At 43.7% G+C, this 15,970-nt stretch overlaps 1 protein-coding gene across 1 annotated transcript in view; it reads right to left on the minus strand.

The window, feature by feature from the left end:
• Positions 1–658: 658 nt before the first annotated feature.
• The window catches only part of CDCA5 (cell division cycle associated 5), a 156,362-nt gene continuing 141,050 nt past the window's right edge, over positions 659–15,970 (minus strand). The window contains exon 7 of the mRNA XM_069644941.1: positions 659–2,682. Coding sequence (XP_069501042.1) covers positions 2,602–2,682 — 81 coding nt within the window. The 3' untranslated portion in view covers positions 659–2,601. The remainder of the gene's footprint in view (positions 2,683–15,970) is intronic.

Here is a 15,970-nt window from a genome sequence, read left to right on the forward strand (position 1 = left end):
TGCATATTCAGACGGCACAATGTTGGCTTTTTTTCAATCACGGACCTGATATAACTAAGATAGACCTACAATTCACTAAGCATGGGATATACATGCGGGTTAAGTGTACCACATGAAAAACAGACGTGGGATACAAGGAGCTTCAAAGGCTTGCAATTGTCCCATATAGGTTTGGCCCAAGTGCACAAGTGACTTCTCCAGCCAAACGGGCAATTCAGCTTCCAGTCCACTTTCTAAAAAACAGCAACAAAACAATGCCCACTAATTAATCTTGGACTAGCATTCAATTTGTCATTTAGGTTTTTTTCCACCATTGTGGTCCTTTGGTACTATATTTTTAATTTCCTAAAACCGTGAATCCATCACATTGTGCCATATAGAACATATTGTATGTGACTGCCAATCAATGTGCAAGGAGAGCACTCTTGGTAGTACCCCAAACACTTGCATCATTTCTAGAAGTAGTCAAAGCCTGTATTCGAGAAGCCAGCCCTCCCTTCACAGGAGTTCGCAAGAAATGCTAATTAAAAGCAAAACTGATTTACATAAAATAAATACAAATACAGCCACGAAGGACTCAGAAAGAAGTATGATAATGTCCACAAACTAATAAAAAAAAATATATAAAATAAATAAATGGGCCCGACTCCACACAGGATTTCAGCTCAACATCAGTTTCACTTTTATGGGTGGCACGGCAACTATTACAGCCTTTTAAAGTCGCCGGCTAAAATGACTACTTTACAGATCAACCACAACTGTGACATGAACGGTCCATTAAATGCTGCATACCAAAAAAGGGTGCGTTTATTAGGTCCATTAGGTGCGTCCTTTAACCGGCAGGAAAAACGGCATTTGAGTAAAATAGAATGTATGTTTATAAAAGGTCAAGAGAACTAACTTGTCAGGTTGTCTACTTTCTAATGAGGGAGACCCACAACACCATGTCACACTTATTTGGCACGGACATTTTTGAAAATACTGATCCATAGTGTGTTGTGAAAAAGACCGAAGATGCTCACACTTTTGTCTATGTATTATAGCAAGGGGAAACGATGCAAAAAAAATCCCTGAAAAAAAGCCTTCCTGAACATGTCATTTGAATTCTCCCCCCGCACCCCAAATAAAAAAAGTACCTTTAATAGGCTGAAAACATCTCTCTGGAATAGAGAACCTCAACCAGGCGGTCTAAAAGGCAACAAAAAAAAAGCATGTGCTAGCTGCCATCCCAAGGTGGTTGCCAGGTTGGACAAGGTAGGGATATGAACATCAAATCTGGTCAGGATGGACTGGCTCGAACAGGGATCTGCAACCTTTGGCTTGCCAGATGTTTTGGACTACAACACCCATTAGTACTAACCGGATGAGACAATAGAGCGCGATCATAGGATACTGTCCAAACATCTGGAGAGCTGCAGGTTGTAGATCTCAGAGTTAGAAGCACGGTAGACAATATTTGGTGATCCAGCACAGAGCAGAAGCCTTACCCTAACCCTTTCAAGGCATAAACCCTAGTAATTCCTATAGCACCCCTCATATATAGCCAACATGCCATCACACAATATCTACACAACGCACCAAAAAGCATTACAAGACGGGGCTAAGCAGGCACACTCCCTGCAGGTGGATTCAGGCCTACATAGCATTTTTTAATTAGTTTGTTAAATCTGTCAAATATTTTAGGCCACACAAAGGTTCATTTAAATGGCCTTAAGAACTCGACTTACTGAACAAGTGGAAGTTACAAATAAATTTGCACACAGAAATAACTGCCATGGTCCTACATCATGGCCATGTAGAAGAGGAGAGAAATCTATTGCTGTCGCTTACTCAGACGTGTCTGTCCAGGCTAGAGAAGTCCATACTCTTACTTGGGTTAGGTAAAACAAGGACCCATTTCAGAGTGTTTCGAGTTACAGAAGCATTTGACACCATCATTACGGAAAAGACAGGGTCAGGGACCACATTTCTATAGAATTCAGAGTAACCCAAAAGGATTCAAGGGTTTCAAATGATTAGCAGGGCATGTTTAGCAAAGTTGTGGCACACCATCATTAGTACATATACAATCCACATACGTTAATTATCAGGGTCGCACTATCCTCATAAAGCAGTTGTAAACAATCCATAGCTGCTCCTGCAGATATTTCATCCAAGCAGCAGTTCCCTGCCAGAGGGGATTAACAACGTTGAGTTCAGGAGACGCAGTAATTTCATAGGGATCTAAACCAGACCGCACCATCAATTGTCACCAGTTGAACAGTACTTGTAGCTCAAGTAAAAAGAGTTACAATTTCTGCCAACAGATTTGCCCCAACATTAGGCCATAGAGGATTCTTTTGAAAGGTACTTTAAAACAACTGTTCCTTCGAGACCCTGCAAGTAACCTACTACGGATCAGTAGCAGGTAAAACATCTGGATCCAAATGAACCCATAACAGTAAAAAGAAACACGTAGCACAGTACTTCAAAGGGACACGAAAGAAAATCAGGATTCCAGGAGAGAGGAAAAAAAAAGCCAAAAGATCCGAAGAAGCCTGGTTTCGTAGTCGCTGGTTATGTACATATTTACAAATGTCCACAATCCCGCTCCACCAAGGTTCATTCCACTGTCAGATCAAACTTTTCTGCTTCCTCAAACTGTGCATTCATCTGGGCGGCCCATTCATCCAAGTCAGATTTCTGCATCAAAGGAAAGAAAACAAAATTATTAGCATTCCAGTCAGCAGAGACATACCAGGAAAATATGCAAGCCAAGATCACAAAAACGAGATCACAAACAGAAAGAGCATAGAACAACCCAACATTAGCTTGCAGGAAGACCAAACCGATGTTATTCACCAGAGTTGACTTGGTACTCCTAGGTTGTCATCTCTAACACAAAAAGTCTGAGAACTGATAGAGTGATTGGTGGGATTAGGAAGGTCTGGAGGTCTAGGAGTAAGTCACAGCCTTCACGCTTCAATTAAAATAAAACAAAACTATATGGGGAGTTCTTAATTTGGCGACAACTTGAAGGCGAGTCATCCAGCTCTCCAGCCAATGATTTCCTTGCTGCTGTCCTATTAACGCCATTCACCTCAGCGGTGGCGAAACAGGTCCCCTCAGTTTCCATACCTTTTATACAAATTCTGACTACACCGTCTACAGATGCACCAGTACTGCCACCTTGGTTACAGATACATCAATTGAAGTGGCCTAGAAGGCAAAACACTGATAACAAGCGTGACACCACTTAATTGGCTCAGGCAGATCACATGGAGTTCTAGGTCTTAAAACTACACAAGCCTTCCTCTCTTTCAATAAATGGCGAAACATTCTCCTGGCCACTTTCCAGACTTTCGGAACAAGAGCAGCGGCAGCACTACTCAGTCAACAGCCAGCATGGAAAATAGTTCATACAGCTGCACCTCCAACAGCTTTTCACCAGAGTCAAATGGACATTGCTGTTGTAGTTCCTCCAAACAGAACTATAAATATTCCTTCACCGTCCAGTCTGTAAGTTCCCTGGGTTCTTTTAAAAGTCACAAGAGATTACCTCCTTCCTGTGCCCAGTCATACTATTGCTAAACTGCTATTTAGGCACATCCTTGTAGACGTTAACAGAGAAGAAACCACAAAGGCCTGATTTTTAGCACTGAAGCCTTTGTAGGAATGTATCCTAGTTGGTGTCCAGACATTTGTTCTACCTAAAACTGGTCGAATGACATTTGGTCGACGCAATTTGGTCGAAAACCAAATGGTCGAATTTTTTTTTAATTATATATTTATTTTTCGGGCTTTCTTTTTTTTTTACAAAAATGGGTTTTTAGAAGAAAAAAAAGGGGGTTGGGCGGGGACCCGCCCGGGGACCCGCCCCCCCCCCCCCAAAAAAAGGTGAAAATAAAAAATGTGACCATTTGGTTTTCCACCAAATTGGTTCGACCATTTGTCTGGTCGACCAATTTTTTTCGACCAAATGTCTGGTAACCATCCTAGTTGAACTCTCCATTCAAGAGCTATCCAAGATGGTAGCTGTGATCAGGGATGAGTCGTGGCTAATCCGCCTACTCATCCCCCCAGACTACAATGAAGTAGCAGTGATCCCAATAAAAGGTGAAACAGGGACAGCCCGAATAGTACAACTCCTTCTCTATGTGCGGTAGCAAAAGGCATCTTCAAAATGACTCTGAGCTGATAGCAACCGAATTGACTTAATTACAATGGTTTCAAAATAGATGACTGTCCAAACAAGGTTCTATACAAATGGAGACTTAATTAAACAATAAAATGTAATGAACTATCTAAAAACACTAGCAAAAACCCACCACTGTACAGAAAATGCAGACTGTTGTAGAATGTCTCTCTGTGTAGATGAAGAAGGGTGTTCAATCACTTAATTGCCACAATGTTAAAGTTGAAGAATGTTTTAGAAGAACTATGCACAGATGGGAGCGAGGTGGGGTGGGGGAGTGATTGTTAAACATCGCTATGGTCCCATAAGGGGAACAGGGCCTCTTCACAGTACTTTATTCTCATTTTAGGGGCTCAATACAATTGAGACCGCCTTCTAAGAGCTTCCTGTAGCCGGGATTCGACGCCAGGTTGGTGAGCTGTTTGACTGGACCCAAAACACTTTGTGGTCAATGCAGCCGCTGCATGAAGAAGCTTTTGACAGACAGGTGATGTTCAAGCAAGTGAAGTTCACAAGCAGTTCAATGCTGCAATTCGGGCTCAAGGCTGTTACTTGACTTTGGGATTGCTGGGAAGCCTATTCCTGTTCTCCACTCCCACTCCATGGAATTTGGCTGACACACACACACACACAGAGGATCCTATCCCTCCAGAGAACAGGAGTCCGATTCTAGTGCAGTCAGCAAGGAAGCCTTGGTCAAACAGCAGTCACCCTCCTCTGTTCCTTGGGGATGGTAAGGCAGACTGAGCATGAGGAGGTCTTCTATCTTTACCTTCCTGTGATAGACTGCATTTCCAACAAAGGTTCAGATGAATTCTTGTCCTTGTAGAAGTCCAGAGATTAATCCAAGAATGGGGGAACGGGGGGTGGGTGGGTAGTGGGGCCACAGGGGTTTGGTCCCAATCAAGCCTGCTCTAAGGAGCCCAATCCCTGTTGTTGTAACAAGTGCCCTTTGACTTATGATATTACACCCAGAGTGCCTTGCTTGCAGGAATCCAGACAAGGAAAGAGCGCCTCAACAGAAAAGCAAGATGGTAGAGCTCTTCTCCAAACCCCATCTTGCATCTCGGTTTCTCCAATTCCACCCCATCCAATGCCTGTTGACTTCAAAAGGCATTCCAGTGATCAGAACCCTTGTGTGAGGCTGGCTTAACGCCAGTGCTGCCTCCGAAACCTCTGGGGAATATTGTATGCCCCAATGGGGAGAACCTCCCTCCTCTCCCTACTGGACAATCAAAGAAGATTGCATCCTGGCTATTGTGCCACAAGGCAGCTGTGGAGACATTCCGCCTAGACAACACATCAGTCCTGCTCACTGAGTTGACACTGGTGTGATAACAGCACAAACTTATGAAAGCCACAGCAATCTGATATCAGTCAAGATAAACATGCCACCAGACTTTTAGTGGCATATCATCATCAGAATTTAGATCATGGGTACAGATAGTTAAAATGACAATTCTGCATGTAGGGACTTTAGTGTCCTACAGCAGTCACTGATTCACATGTAACCCACGAACCTGCTCTGTGCAACTACAGAGCTGGTGCTGTAAGTGTCACTGGACTGGTTACAGCACCCCACACTTGTGCACTATAATTTAGCACTCATGAAAGGGAAGCCTGTTTAGCAAGCCTCCATTTCAGACAATTACCGAAATCAAAATAAGCTCTGGCTTCCCCACCCTTGCAGATGGCAATCCGCCCGAGCTCCAGTCCTTCAAATGGGGGACCTGGCTATGTGCACTAAAACCTAATAATGCCCATCCCCATATTCCTATATGTCCACCCTATGACTGTTTTTTCCAGTTTGCTAATGGAAGTGATACTGACTGACCATCAGGTTCTATGTGATATTTATGATTTATAATGGGCGCACAATAAAAATAAATAAAAAAACAAGTTACTTACCCATCGTAACGTTCTTTCGACTGGTGTTTCTCCCACATATTCCTCCTCTTTAATACATCCAAGTCGGCTGGCAGCTTGCTTCAGATTTCTTTTTCATTAAGGTTGAGCGTCGAGTCTTGGCCTTTGATGGCCTCAATAGCGTCCCTTGTGACGTTGACACCATTATATGAAGCACGCACACTGACCGTTACCTCAATTCTAGTTTTTTTTCGCCTTTAGATTGCATGCTGTGTCAAAGGCTGAGACAATCTTGACATTGGGAGAAAGGAAGATGTAAGACATGAAAATTCTAGGCAAGCAAGATGGGATGGATGGGAGGGCGATGAGGAATACGTGGGAGGAACATCAAGTAGAAAGAACATTACCCCGGGTAAGTAACTTGTTCTTCAAATGGATTGGCCTCCCACGTATTTCACATCTTTGATAAGACTCCCAAAGCAGTTTGTCTTGGGATGTGGGTGCAAAGAATGTACATATTTGTTTACATTATGGAGGACAGCTTTGCCAAATTTGGCTTGAAAGGACGATCAGGTTGCCGCTTTGCAAATATCCTGCACCGGCACACCTTTTTCTAGTGGAATGTACCCTTAAACCTTTGGCGAGACTTTGCCTGCCAACGAATAGCATTCTGTTACGCACAGGACAATCCATCTAGAGATTGTTTGCTTTATGACCTCCAAGTTTAAGCTTTGCCCAGCATAACCAATGAAGAGCTGGTCATCTTGACGAACACTTGCTGTTCGTCTAATGTAGTAACTTGGTACGCTACGGGCAGACATGATAGCTACTAAAAAGGCTGTTTTCATAGTGAGCATTTGTAAAGGACACAAACGTAAGGGCTTAAATTGGGCTCCCATGTGACATCTTAGTACTAGACGCAAGTCCCATGATGGCACAATGAAGGGAGCAAGCAGAAACAAATTTGTTAGGCCCTTAAGAAATTGTACAACAATTGGCCCCTTGAAGTACGATCCCTCATCTGGAGATCTCTGCCGCTAAGTAGCCCTTCACCGTGGCCACTTGCAACCGAGAATGGGTTAGGTGGAGCAAGAAAGATGGAACATGAGGAAGTTTACACGTGAAGGGATCAAGTTTTGTGAACACTTTTCTTTTTCATGAACACTACCCCACACTATGTATGTTAGCAGTAAGTATTGACAATAGTTTCTTTTTGTATAGGCCATTTTATTTTGACAAGACTCCACTAGGGCTGCATTATTATTATTTGATGTTAGTAGCTTGCTCCCATCTATTGATTTAGGATTAGATAGGCGTTTATCACACCCTTGTTGAAGTTCAATAAACACACTTGAACTGTCGTCACTTGTATCTTACTGTTAATACCATGCCTTCCTTACAGAACAGATTCAAAGTATTCGGAAAGGTGGGACAAGGTGCATCTGGCACATATGGCAAAGTTGAATACCATCAAGATGAACATCCTGCCAAGGATCTTGTTTCAGATGCTGCCCACCAGAATACCAGTCTCCCTCATAAATATGGGTAAAATGAGGTTTTGACGTTTCTTGGGAGGGGTGAGGTAGGTCTCCCAGACCTGCAGACATCGTAGGGATCCCAAAGTGCTTCTTGAACACTTGGATTCAACCAGCACAAAACAATGGGTACAGAAAATGCGTTATTAGCCCCAGTCACCTTGGGAGAAATGGTTGTGGGTTCCCATAGGAAAGGATTCTGAAGAGTTTTACATCAGCCAGTGCTGCAATGGAATGTTGGAAGATATGGGGGGGGGGGGGTGGAAATGCTAGATGGTTACCTCCTGGCCCTCGTCTCTGAGCTGCATCTATAAGCCACCTACCTCCCCAATGTTCGATCTTTTCACTGGCTCCCAGTCTCTATGCGCATAGAATGTAAAGCTGCATCATGCTTTCTTTGGCACTGGTCCTGAATATTTGCAGGATAAATTTAGTTCCTATGATACTTCCAGTCTTCTGCAATCGTCTGAAGCACTTCTTATTCAAAGTTCCTCGCATTCACTGCTCCAGAACGGGTGAATGTGCTTCTTCGGTGGCAGCTACCTTGCTGTGGAACACACTCCCTTACTCTCTGTTCAACTGAGAGAAGGACTTATCCTTTGTTCGCCGTCTGAAGACCTTTCTGTTTTAGGAGTCTTTTTTTTCCCCTTCTCATTCCTGCTCCCAGTTCCTAAGCGCTGTGATGCCCTTGTTGGTAATGGTTGTGCTTTATACATTTGGTTAACATAACACCTAAAAGAGATACAAGACGCCCTGAGATTCCAGAAGTGGTATGAAGCAGGACGGGAGACCAAGGCAGGTGTGGGTGAAAGGGGAATATCAAAAGTGTGAGCAGTTGGCAGAATTGTTAAAGAAAAGAGCGCCTTCCATGTTTAAATATTTACAACTCAGGTGAGTATTGACAGATGCTTGGTGGCGGAACAATTTACAAAGATCTAGCTCTGAACAAGAACCTTCTACTAACATAAAGGGGCAGCAGAGGTTTAACAACAAGCTTATATCAATATACGTTGGCAGAAACACAGGAAGTGCTCAGGATACAGGCACAGTGAGTGGGAAGAGGGAAGGTTAATTCCAGACAACCTAGGGAAGCCTAGCAGGTCTCGATAGTATTTCAGTACAAAGAGGAGTGCCCACCATTTTTAGAAAAACACCAGATGTAGGACAGTGAGGTGGGGATGGATCTGCACATTGGTTTAACTTCTCCCGATTTAAAAAGACGTATCTACAAGGAAGATTGGCTTCAGTTGCGAGGGTTGGCAGGAGGGTGACGCTTTAAGTTGTTCTGAGAAGGAACATATACCCCAACACTGATGAAGCGATGGATGCAGGTTTTGAAAAATTCTCTGCCCATTTTTGGCCTCTAGTATTAATTGTTGACGGACAAATGTTTAGTAAGAAAATCTGCAATGTCAATATGTCCCCAAAAAAGTCCAATAAAGTTACATTTGGAAATAAAATAATGCTTTAGTTTAACCACGTACAGTGGACAACCCTTAAAGGGATAGTTCACTCTAAAATTGTATTGGCTAAAACAATGGCCCATAATCAAAAATATATATAAAAAATATTTTTAAACAAAGTTCCTGTGTAAAGTTTTGAGCAAATGAGGCTCAAACTAAAAACTGTCAAGCACTAGGAGGCATCCATTTTGTGAAATGGATGAGCCTCCTGTGCTTGCGTCAAGCTCTGCCCCTGCGGCACTAATGAAGCAAAATCCAGCTAGCTGTAATAAACAAAGCTACCGGTAGGTGGCTTTTGCTTCATTATTGCTGGAGAGCAGAGAAAGCAGGCAGGAAGGCTGCATGCCGGTAAGTGCTTTTTATTTTTTTTCCTTATAAAATCATGGCAATAATAAATATGACTTTGTTGTATTTATGATTGCGGTGGTTTTCTTTCTACGTTTCCTGGGCTCCTCTGGGCCAGAGGAGCCCAGGAAATTTACAAAGAAAAACACAGAAATTATGACTGCAGCGCCTTTCGCTTTGAGTCTCCCTGGCTCCCCTGGGCCCGGGTAGCCTGGGAGACTCAAAGCGAAAGGCCCAGCATTTATAAATACAACTTTGTTGTATTTATAATTGCCGTGGTTTTCTTTTAAGTTTACCGGGCTCCTCCGGGAAACTAAAGAAAACCATGGCAATTATAAATAAAACAATGTATTTATGACTGCGGTGACTTTCGCTGAGTCTCCCGGGAGCCCAGGAGACTCAAAGCTGAAGCCACCACTATCATAAATACAACTTTGTTATAGTTATTATTTTCTAACCACGGCAATCATAAATACAAAATGTTGTATTTATAATTGCTGCACCTTTTCTTGTAGGCAAGTCCAGGCAATTATGAATACTTCGCCAGCATCCTGCAGAGTATTCATAACTGCTACGACTTTCTTTTCTAGGTTTCCCGCACACAGGAAACTAGAAAAGAAGAAAGCAGCAATTATGAATAATCTGCCGTCAGCAGGTGAAGTATTTAAAATTGCTCTGCCTTTCATTTTATGTTTTCTGTGCTTCCCTGGGCTTTGGGAGCACAGAAAACAAAATGAAAGTGAAGACAGCCTCCTTTCCATGTCAAGCTCTGCTCTGGCTGCAGTAAGCAAAAGCTTCCAGTAGGGGACTTTTGCTGCTTGATTAGTGCCGCCAGAGCAGAGCTTTACATGCACATAGGAGGCTGTTTGAAATCACAAAATGGATGCCCCCATGTAAACACATTGAGCCTCATTTGCTCAAAATTTTCCATAGGAACTGTCTTTAAGAATATGTTTTACATATATTTTTGATTATTGCCCATCTTTTGGGACAATAACATTTTTGAGCGCTCTATCCCTTTAAAAAGCACAGGCAGGAAACTCTCCTCCAAATCAATGAGATCTCGTCAAAAAGCACTCTCAGGAAGATTTATATTTTGTAGGCCATTACTTACATTCAAATAACATTTAATTTGATTGCCATTTGATATAACAGTACCTCTCTGATAAAAGGGATTATCAACCACATTTTACTTACTAAAACAGGCAAGTAGTCCAACCATAGAATACGGAGCGTAAAAAAAAAAAAGGAAACTGCCATTATACAGACACCACACACAGCTCCACAGATAAGCAGTGCCACAGGACAATCTAATCTGACTGTCTGACCTGAAAGAAATGTACCATAACAAAGCAGTGTTTAATAGGTCGAAAAAAGTTTGTATTACAAAAAAAAGTCGCATTTTGAGTAACTTATTTTATTTGCCTGAAAGATACTGCAATGGTAATTACACTTTTAAAAACACACTTACTCCCAACTTAATAAAAAAAAAAATGTTAAAGTACTCCCACTTGTAGATGTGGCATGGCAGCTTGAATCATACGATGAGCATATCAATTATCAGGCTCCCTTTGAAGCATCCTGAAATATAAAAAGTTGGCTTTACAGATGTTCTCTCTTCCTGTGCCACCTTCCATTTGATTAGGTCCACGGTCATCATTGGTGGAAACCCCAGGTATATAATCAAACTTCCTAAACGTTTACTGCGGCAGCGGCTTTGTTAATTTTATACATTTCCATATACTCTTGCATCCCAGTCTTCATACATTAAAAATATACATAAATCATAGAATCTGTATAGTTTAAACTCCAAAGACCAACTTCCAAATTAATGTGGTCCCCAGAGTTAATGGTAATAAACGCAATCGTCACTTCCTTAACATTCCTTAACATTCCTTCTAACGCTTCCAAACTGAGGTAGCACAAACCTCCCCAAAACTAAATTCCAGACAAGCATTTGGGACTATCTTGGATTTGTATGGTGTTAATGGAATTAAAGCAGGACACTGCTTGACCAGAACATTACGAAAAAGGATGCAGCCGTGAAAGTGCTTCTATAATATGATAGGTTGATTACAATTAATATTGATTAAGCTGCAACAAATGTTTACATTTTACCACTTTAGCAAAGTGCGCAAAAAGGCATAATAATCTGCAACGATTAATGCCTTTGTATTCTGGAGATTTATTTTCAAGCTCTTTTCTTTGGAAAAGCCTACAAACATATTGATTTCTGCAGCTTAAGGGCTTGCAAGTGCCAGGTATGACCTTCCATCAATTCGTGGTGAAAAGCCATCAAGAGCAGAAAACAAGTTTATCTGCTACGACTAGTACTCAGTCTCGTTTCAAAGCTTCCACTACTGGTATTCTCTGGGTACAATCTATCCCTACTCAAACCCATGTCAAAGAACTGCAATACAATTCTAGTGTATCGATGATGCACTACATGTCATTTGACAAGACACACACACACACACACACACACACACACACACACACACACACACACACACACACACACACACACACACACACAAACACGCGCACGCACGCACACACACGCTGCCCCCGGCCCCCTTCATCAATGGTCTAGACCTAGCCCTCCTTGTAAATGAAGCGAGTGCCTGAACAAGAAAACCAGCCATAATAGAGTGATTGATTGTAGTAAGAGACAGAGGATATAGATGAAGGAGGTCCTGAAGAAAAAACAATTATATGTGCAACAGTACAACTTTAGGCACAAGATTCCAACCCAGACTTCACCCAAAGGACTAACGGTTTGGGACCACAAGCAAGCATAAGGGGTTGAGGTGGTACACTGGAGTAATGTGAGGGGTCTGCAAACATGCCCCAGCACTTTTTAAAAAGAACGCTGCTGCACAACATTCTTGGTCCCATCAGAAGACACCCCATAAGTATTTATGGTCCCAAGTATTGAATTTGTGAAAGGACACAGTACATACGAGTACCCTGGAGTAATGTGGATGTTCGTCCGGTTTCCAATGTTTCTAGGGCTTCCCAGCAATTGCATACAGTTAAAGTCAGTGTTTAGGAAACGTTACTCACCCCAGTGACCACTGCACTCCAGTATGCTTTTACCCATACTTATAGTTCTCGCAATGCCTTAGTAATGCAGCAAGTGCCTCCCCTTTCATCTACGCATAGAGGAAGTCCACACTTGCAGAGCGTGGTTTTGCGATCCTTTCCTCTCCCCATCGCCTCCACCCCACTATTTATCCCTCAGCCGCTTTGCTGATGAGGACGAACCAAAGTTATAGGGGGATGTAGGCAGGGCATAGGGTGGGGGGGGAGACTTCACAAGACATTAATCAGTATGGGGATCTTACCTTACTCCTAAGTCCCATTACCGTTCCTCCATACTTATGCGAGACTCCCAAGCCTTAGTCTACCCAAGGGAGGAGAAGCCTACACTGGTGCAGAGATGTACTAAAGAACAGCCTGTTCCGAGCTGGAGTCAAAACAAATGCTTACAAAATAGAGACGCCAATGCGCCTGCTTCGCAGAGTATCTCGCTTGGCACATAGCACTGAAAAGCCATTGCTATGTTTTTCGCCCTTGTCAAGTGGCCATAAGGAGCCTTGCTCTGTACTTCACAGCAATGTGAGATGCATTACACTCTCTACCTGGCTATTGTAGCATTAGCTGCTTTCCTGCCCGTAAGGCCATCTCTAAGTGTCACAAAACACCTGTGAGGTCCAGTCATGCAATTTTATTTATATAAAATTCAAGACTTCGAAAGGATGGATGTGCCCGCAGGACCAACTTATTTCTGTGACAGGTGAGAAGGATCCACTGCGGGCAAGGTTTCCAATTCACTGATCCTGCAAGCCACCTAAAATGTTTCCACAATAGATTAAGGGTTTATGAGCCAACAATGTTACTACATTCCAGTTGTGTGTTGAAATAGGGCTATCTGCAGGAGGGAGCAGTGGAATGGTACTTAATGAGCAGGTTGCAATAAGAAACAATTCTAGCTGTATTGCTGCAGTTAGCTCTAAACCGCAAGGTAAGTTTTATCGGAGGAGACCCGTCACTGAGCAAACTAGATTTGACAAATATGACAGAAGATAATCTACAGAAAGCTGCAGAGACTCCAGAGATCTTTGTAACACAGAGTGACAAAAACTCAGCCAGTTGACCCTGTATTGTAACCCAGGGAAAGACATAAGACATGCATTACTTACCGTAAAAGCATTTGATGATTGTATCTGCTTAGATTCACACGCTGTGCAAATGGTCCGACATCCAGTGGTAACCGCAGAGTATTGCATCTTGTCTTTCGGGGACCGAAAGGGGACGTCGGCATAGGCGTGTCTGAAACACTATCCCTATCGTGACGTGTGTAGTACCCAAAATCCCTCAGGCGCCGAGGTCCCTCCGATTGTATTTTTTCTGCCATGAGGGAGCCCAAGGCTATAGTGAGCGAGTACATGAAGAGAGAAAGTAGTAAGAAGTCTATGTTACTTCCACCCCGAGCGGGGAGGCAGGGAGGGCGCATGTGAATCTAAGCAGATACAATCATCAGAAATGCTTTTACGGTAAGTAATGCAGGTCTTCTGATGCTTGTTAATCTGCTTCGATGTCACATGCTGTGCATAGACTAGCGAGCAGTACCCAGAGTTGGAGGTGGGTTGTGAGAAGGAACAGTAGAAAAAAGATGTCTTCGTACTGCTTGTCCCACCTGAGAATCAGACCTAGAATGAGTGTCTAGGCAATAGTGTTTTGTAAAGGTGTGCCGCTTTGCAAATGGACTCTAGGGGAACATTTGCAATGAATGCTATGGATGCCCCAGTGCCTCGAGTAGAATGTGCTCTAGGCTTGAAGGGCAGTTCTCTCTTTGCAAGAGTGTAACATAGTGTGATGCATTTGACAATCCACCTTGATATTGCTGATTTAGAGACAGGGTCCCCTTCTCTACCAGCTGCCACTGAAACAAAGAATTGTTTAGTTTTCCTCAGTGGTTTAGTTCTATCCATGTAGAACATGACTGCCCTGCGCACATCTAGTGTGTGAAGGCTTCTTTCAGCCATGTTAGTAGGTCTCTGGAAGAACGTGGGTAGTTCGATTGACAGGTTCACATGGAACTTTGAAATAAATTTTGGCGCAAATCTGGGATGTGTGTGCAGAACTACTTTATCTTTGTGGACTGTAACAAAGGGGTCCAAAACCGAGAGGGCCTGTAGTTCGCTAACTCTTCTGATAGAAGTGATAGCTACTAGAAAGGCTGTCTTGTAAGTTTATGCATAGGCTCAAAAGGGGGTCCCATGAGCCTAGTTAAAACCACATTTAGATCCAACCCAGGGGCTGGGTCAGTGGTGGGGGACATGGGGGGGGGGGATAAATTCTTTTAACACCTTCCATAAAGGCTTTAATCACAGGTATCTTCCACCACAACACCTTCTGCTGTGACGTGGTGTAGGCTGACAACGCCGCTAGGTGAACCTTTAAGGAATTGAAGACTAACCCAGAGTCCAACAGATGGGTTAGATATAACACAATGTGTGAAGGCGAGCAATCAGTGGGATTGACGCCTTTGGAACTGCACAAGATGACAAAACGTTTCCATTTGCTGGCATAGCAATAACGTGCGTTAGGCTTTCTTGCCTCCTTCAGTATGTCCATGCATCTTTGAGGGAGTTGCAGATATAGGACATCAGGAGCCAGGCTGCTAAATTCAGAGTTTGTGGGCATGGGTGCAGAGACTCCCCCCTGTCCTGAGACAACATGTTGTACGGGCAGGGCAGCTTGACTGGTGGGGAGAGGGACATTTCCATCGGGTGCGCGAACCAAGGTTGGCGGGCCCACATGGGAGCCACCAGAATCATGGTGACTGGTTCCTGGTGCATCTTGTGTACTATCTTGTTCAGAAGGGGAGTCGGGGGGGGGGGGGGGGCAGGGGAGTAAAGCATAGACAAATTTCCCCGACCAAGTTATCCAGAGACCGTTCCCCTTGGATCGGTTCTGGGGGTCCCTGGAGTCGTAATCTTGGCATTGGGCGTTCTCCTGAGTAGCAAACAGGTCGATCTCTGGAAACCCCCAATACAATGTCTTAGTGCATGTCGCCATTCGTACTCTTCTGGCAGATGAAAATCTCTGCTGAGTATGTCTGCCAGAAGCTCGAGTTCCCCTGGAACATGTTGGGATATCAGTAACGTCTTGTGTTTGAGAGCCCATATCCAGATGTTTTTGGACAGCTTGGATAGCCCTGGAGAGTGAGTGCCCCCGTTTGTTCAGGTAATACATTGCTGTTCTGCTGTCGGTTAGGACCAGCACTGTCTTCCCTTGCAGTTGCTCCTGAAAGGCTTTCAATTGAACACTGCTAGTAGCTCCAGTAGGTTAATATGGTTGGACGCTACCTGAGGGGACCACACTCTGTGCGCTGTCTGTTGAAGCAGGTGAGGCCCCTGCCCCCCCCCCCCCCCCCCGGACCCCACCCCCACCCCCCCCACCCCGTGAGAGATGCGTCTGTCGTGAGAGTGGCTTCCACTGCAGGGGTGGTGAACGTTTTCCCATTCAAAAGGTTCTCCCATATACTTGGGGAACCAAGTATATGCATGACGCCATCA

Source organism: Ambystoma mexicanum, chromosome 2p (genome assembly GCF_040938575.1).
Source record: "Ambystoma mexicanum isolate Mex_15411 chromosome 2p, UKY_AmexF1_1, whole genome shotgun sequence".
Lineage (NCBI taxonomy): Eukaryota > Metazoa > Chordata > Amphibia > Caudata > Ambystomatidae > Ambystoma > Ambystoma mexicanum.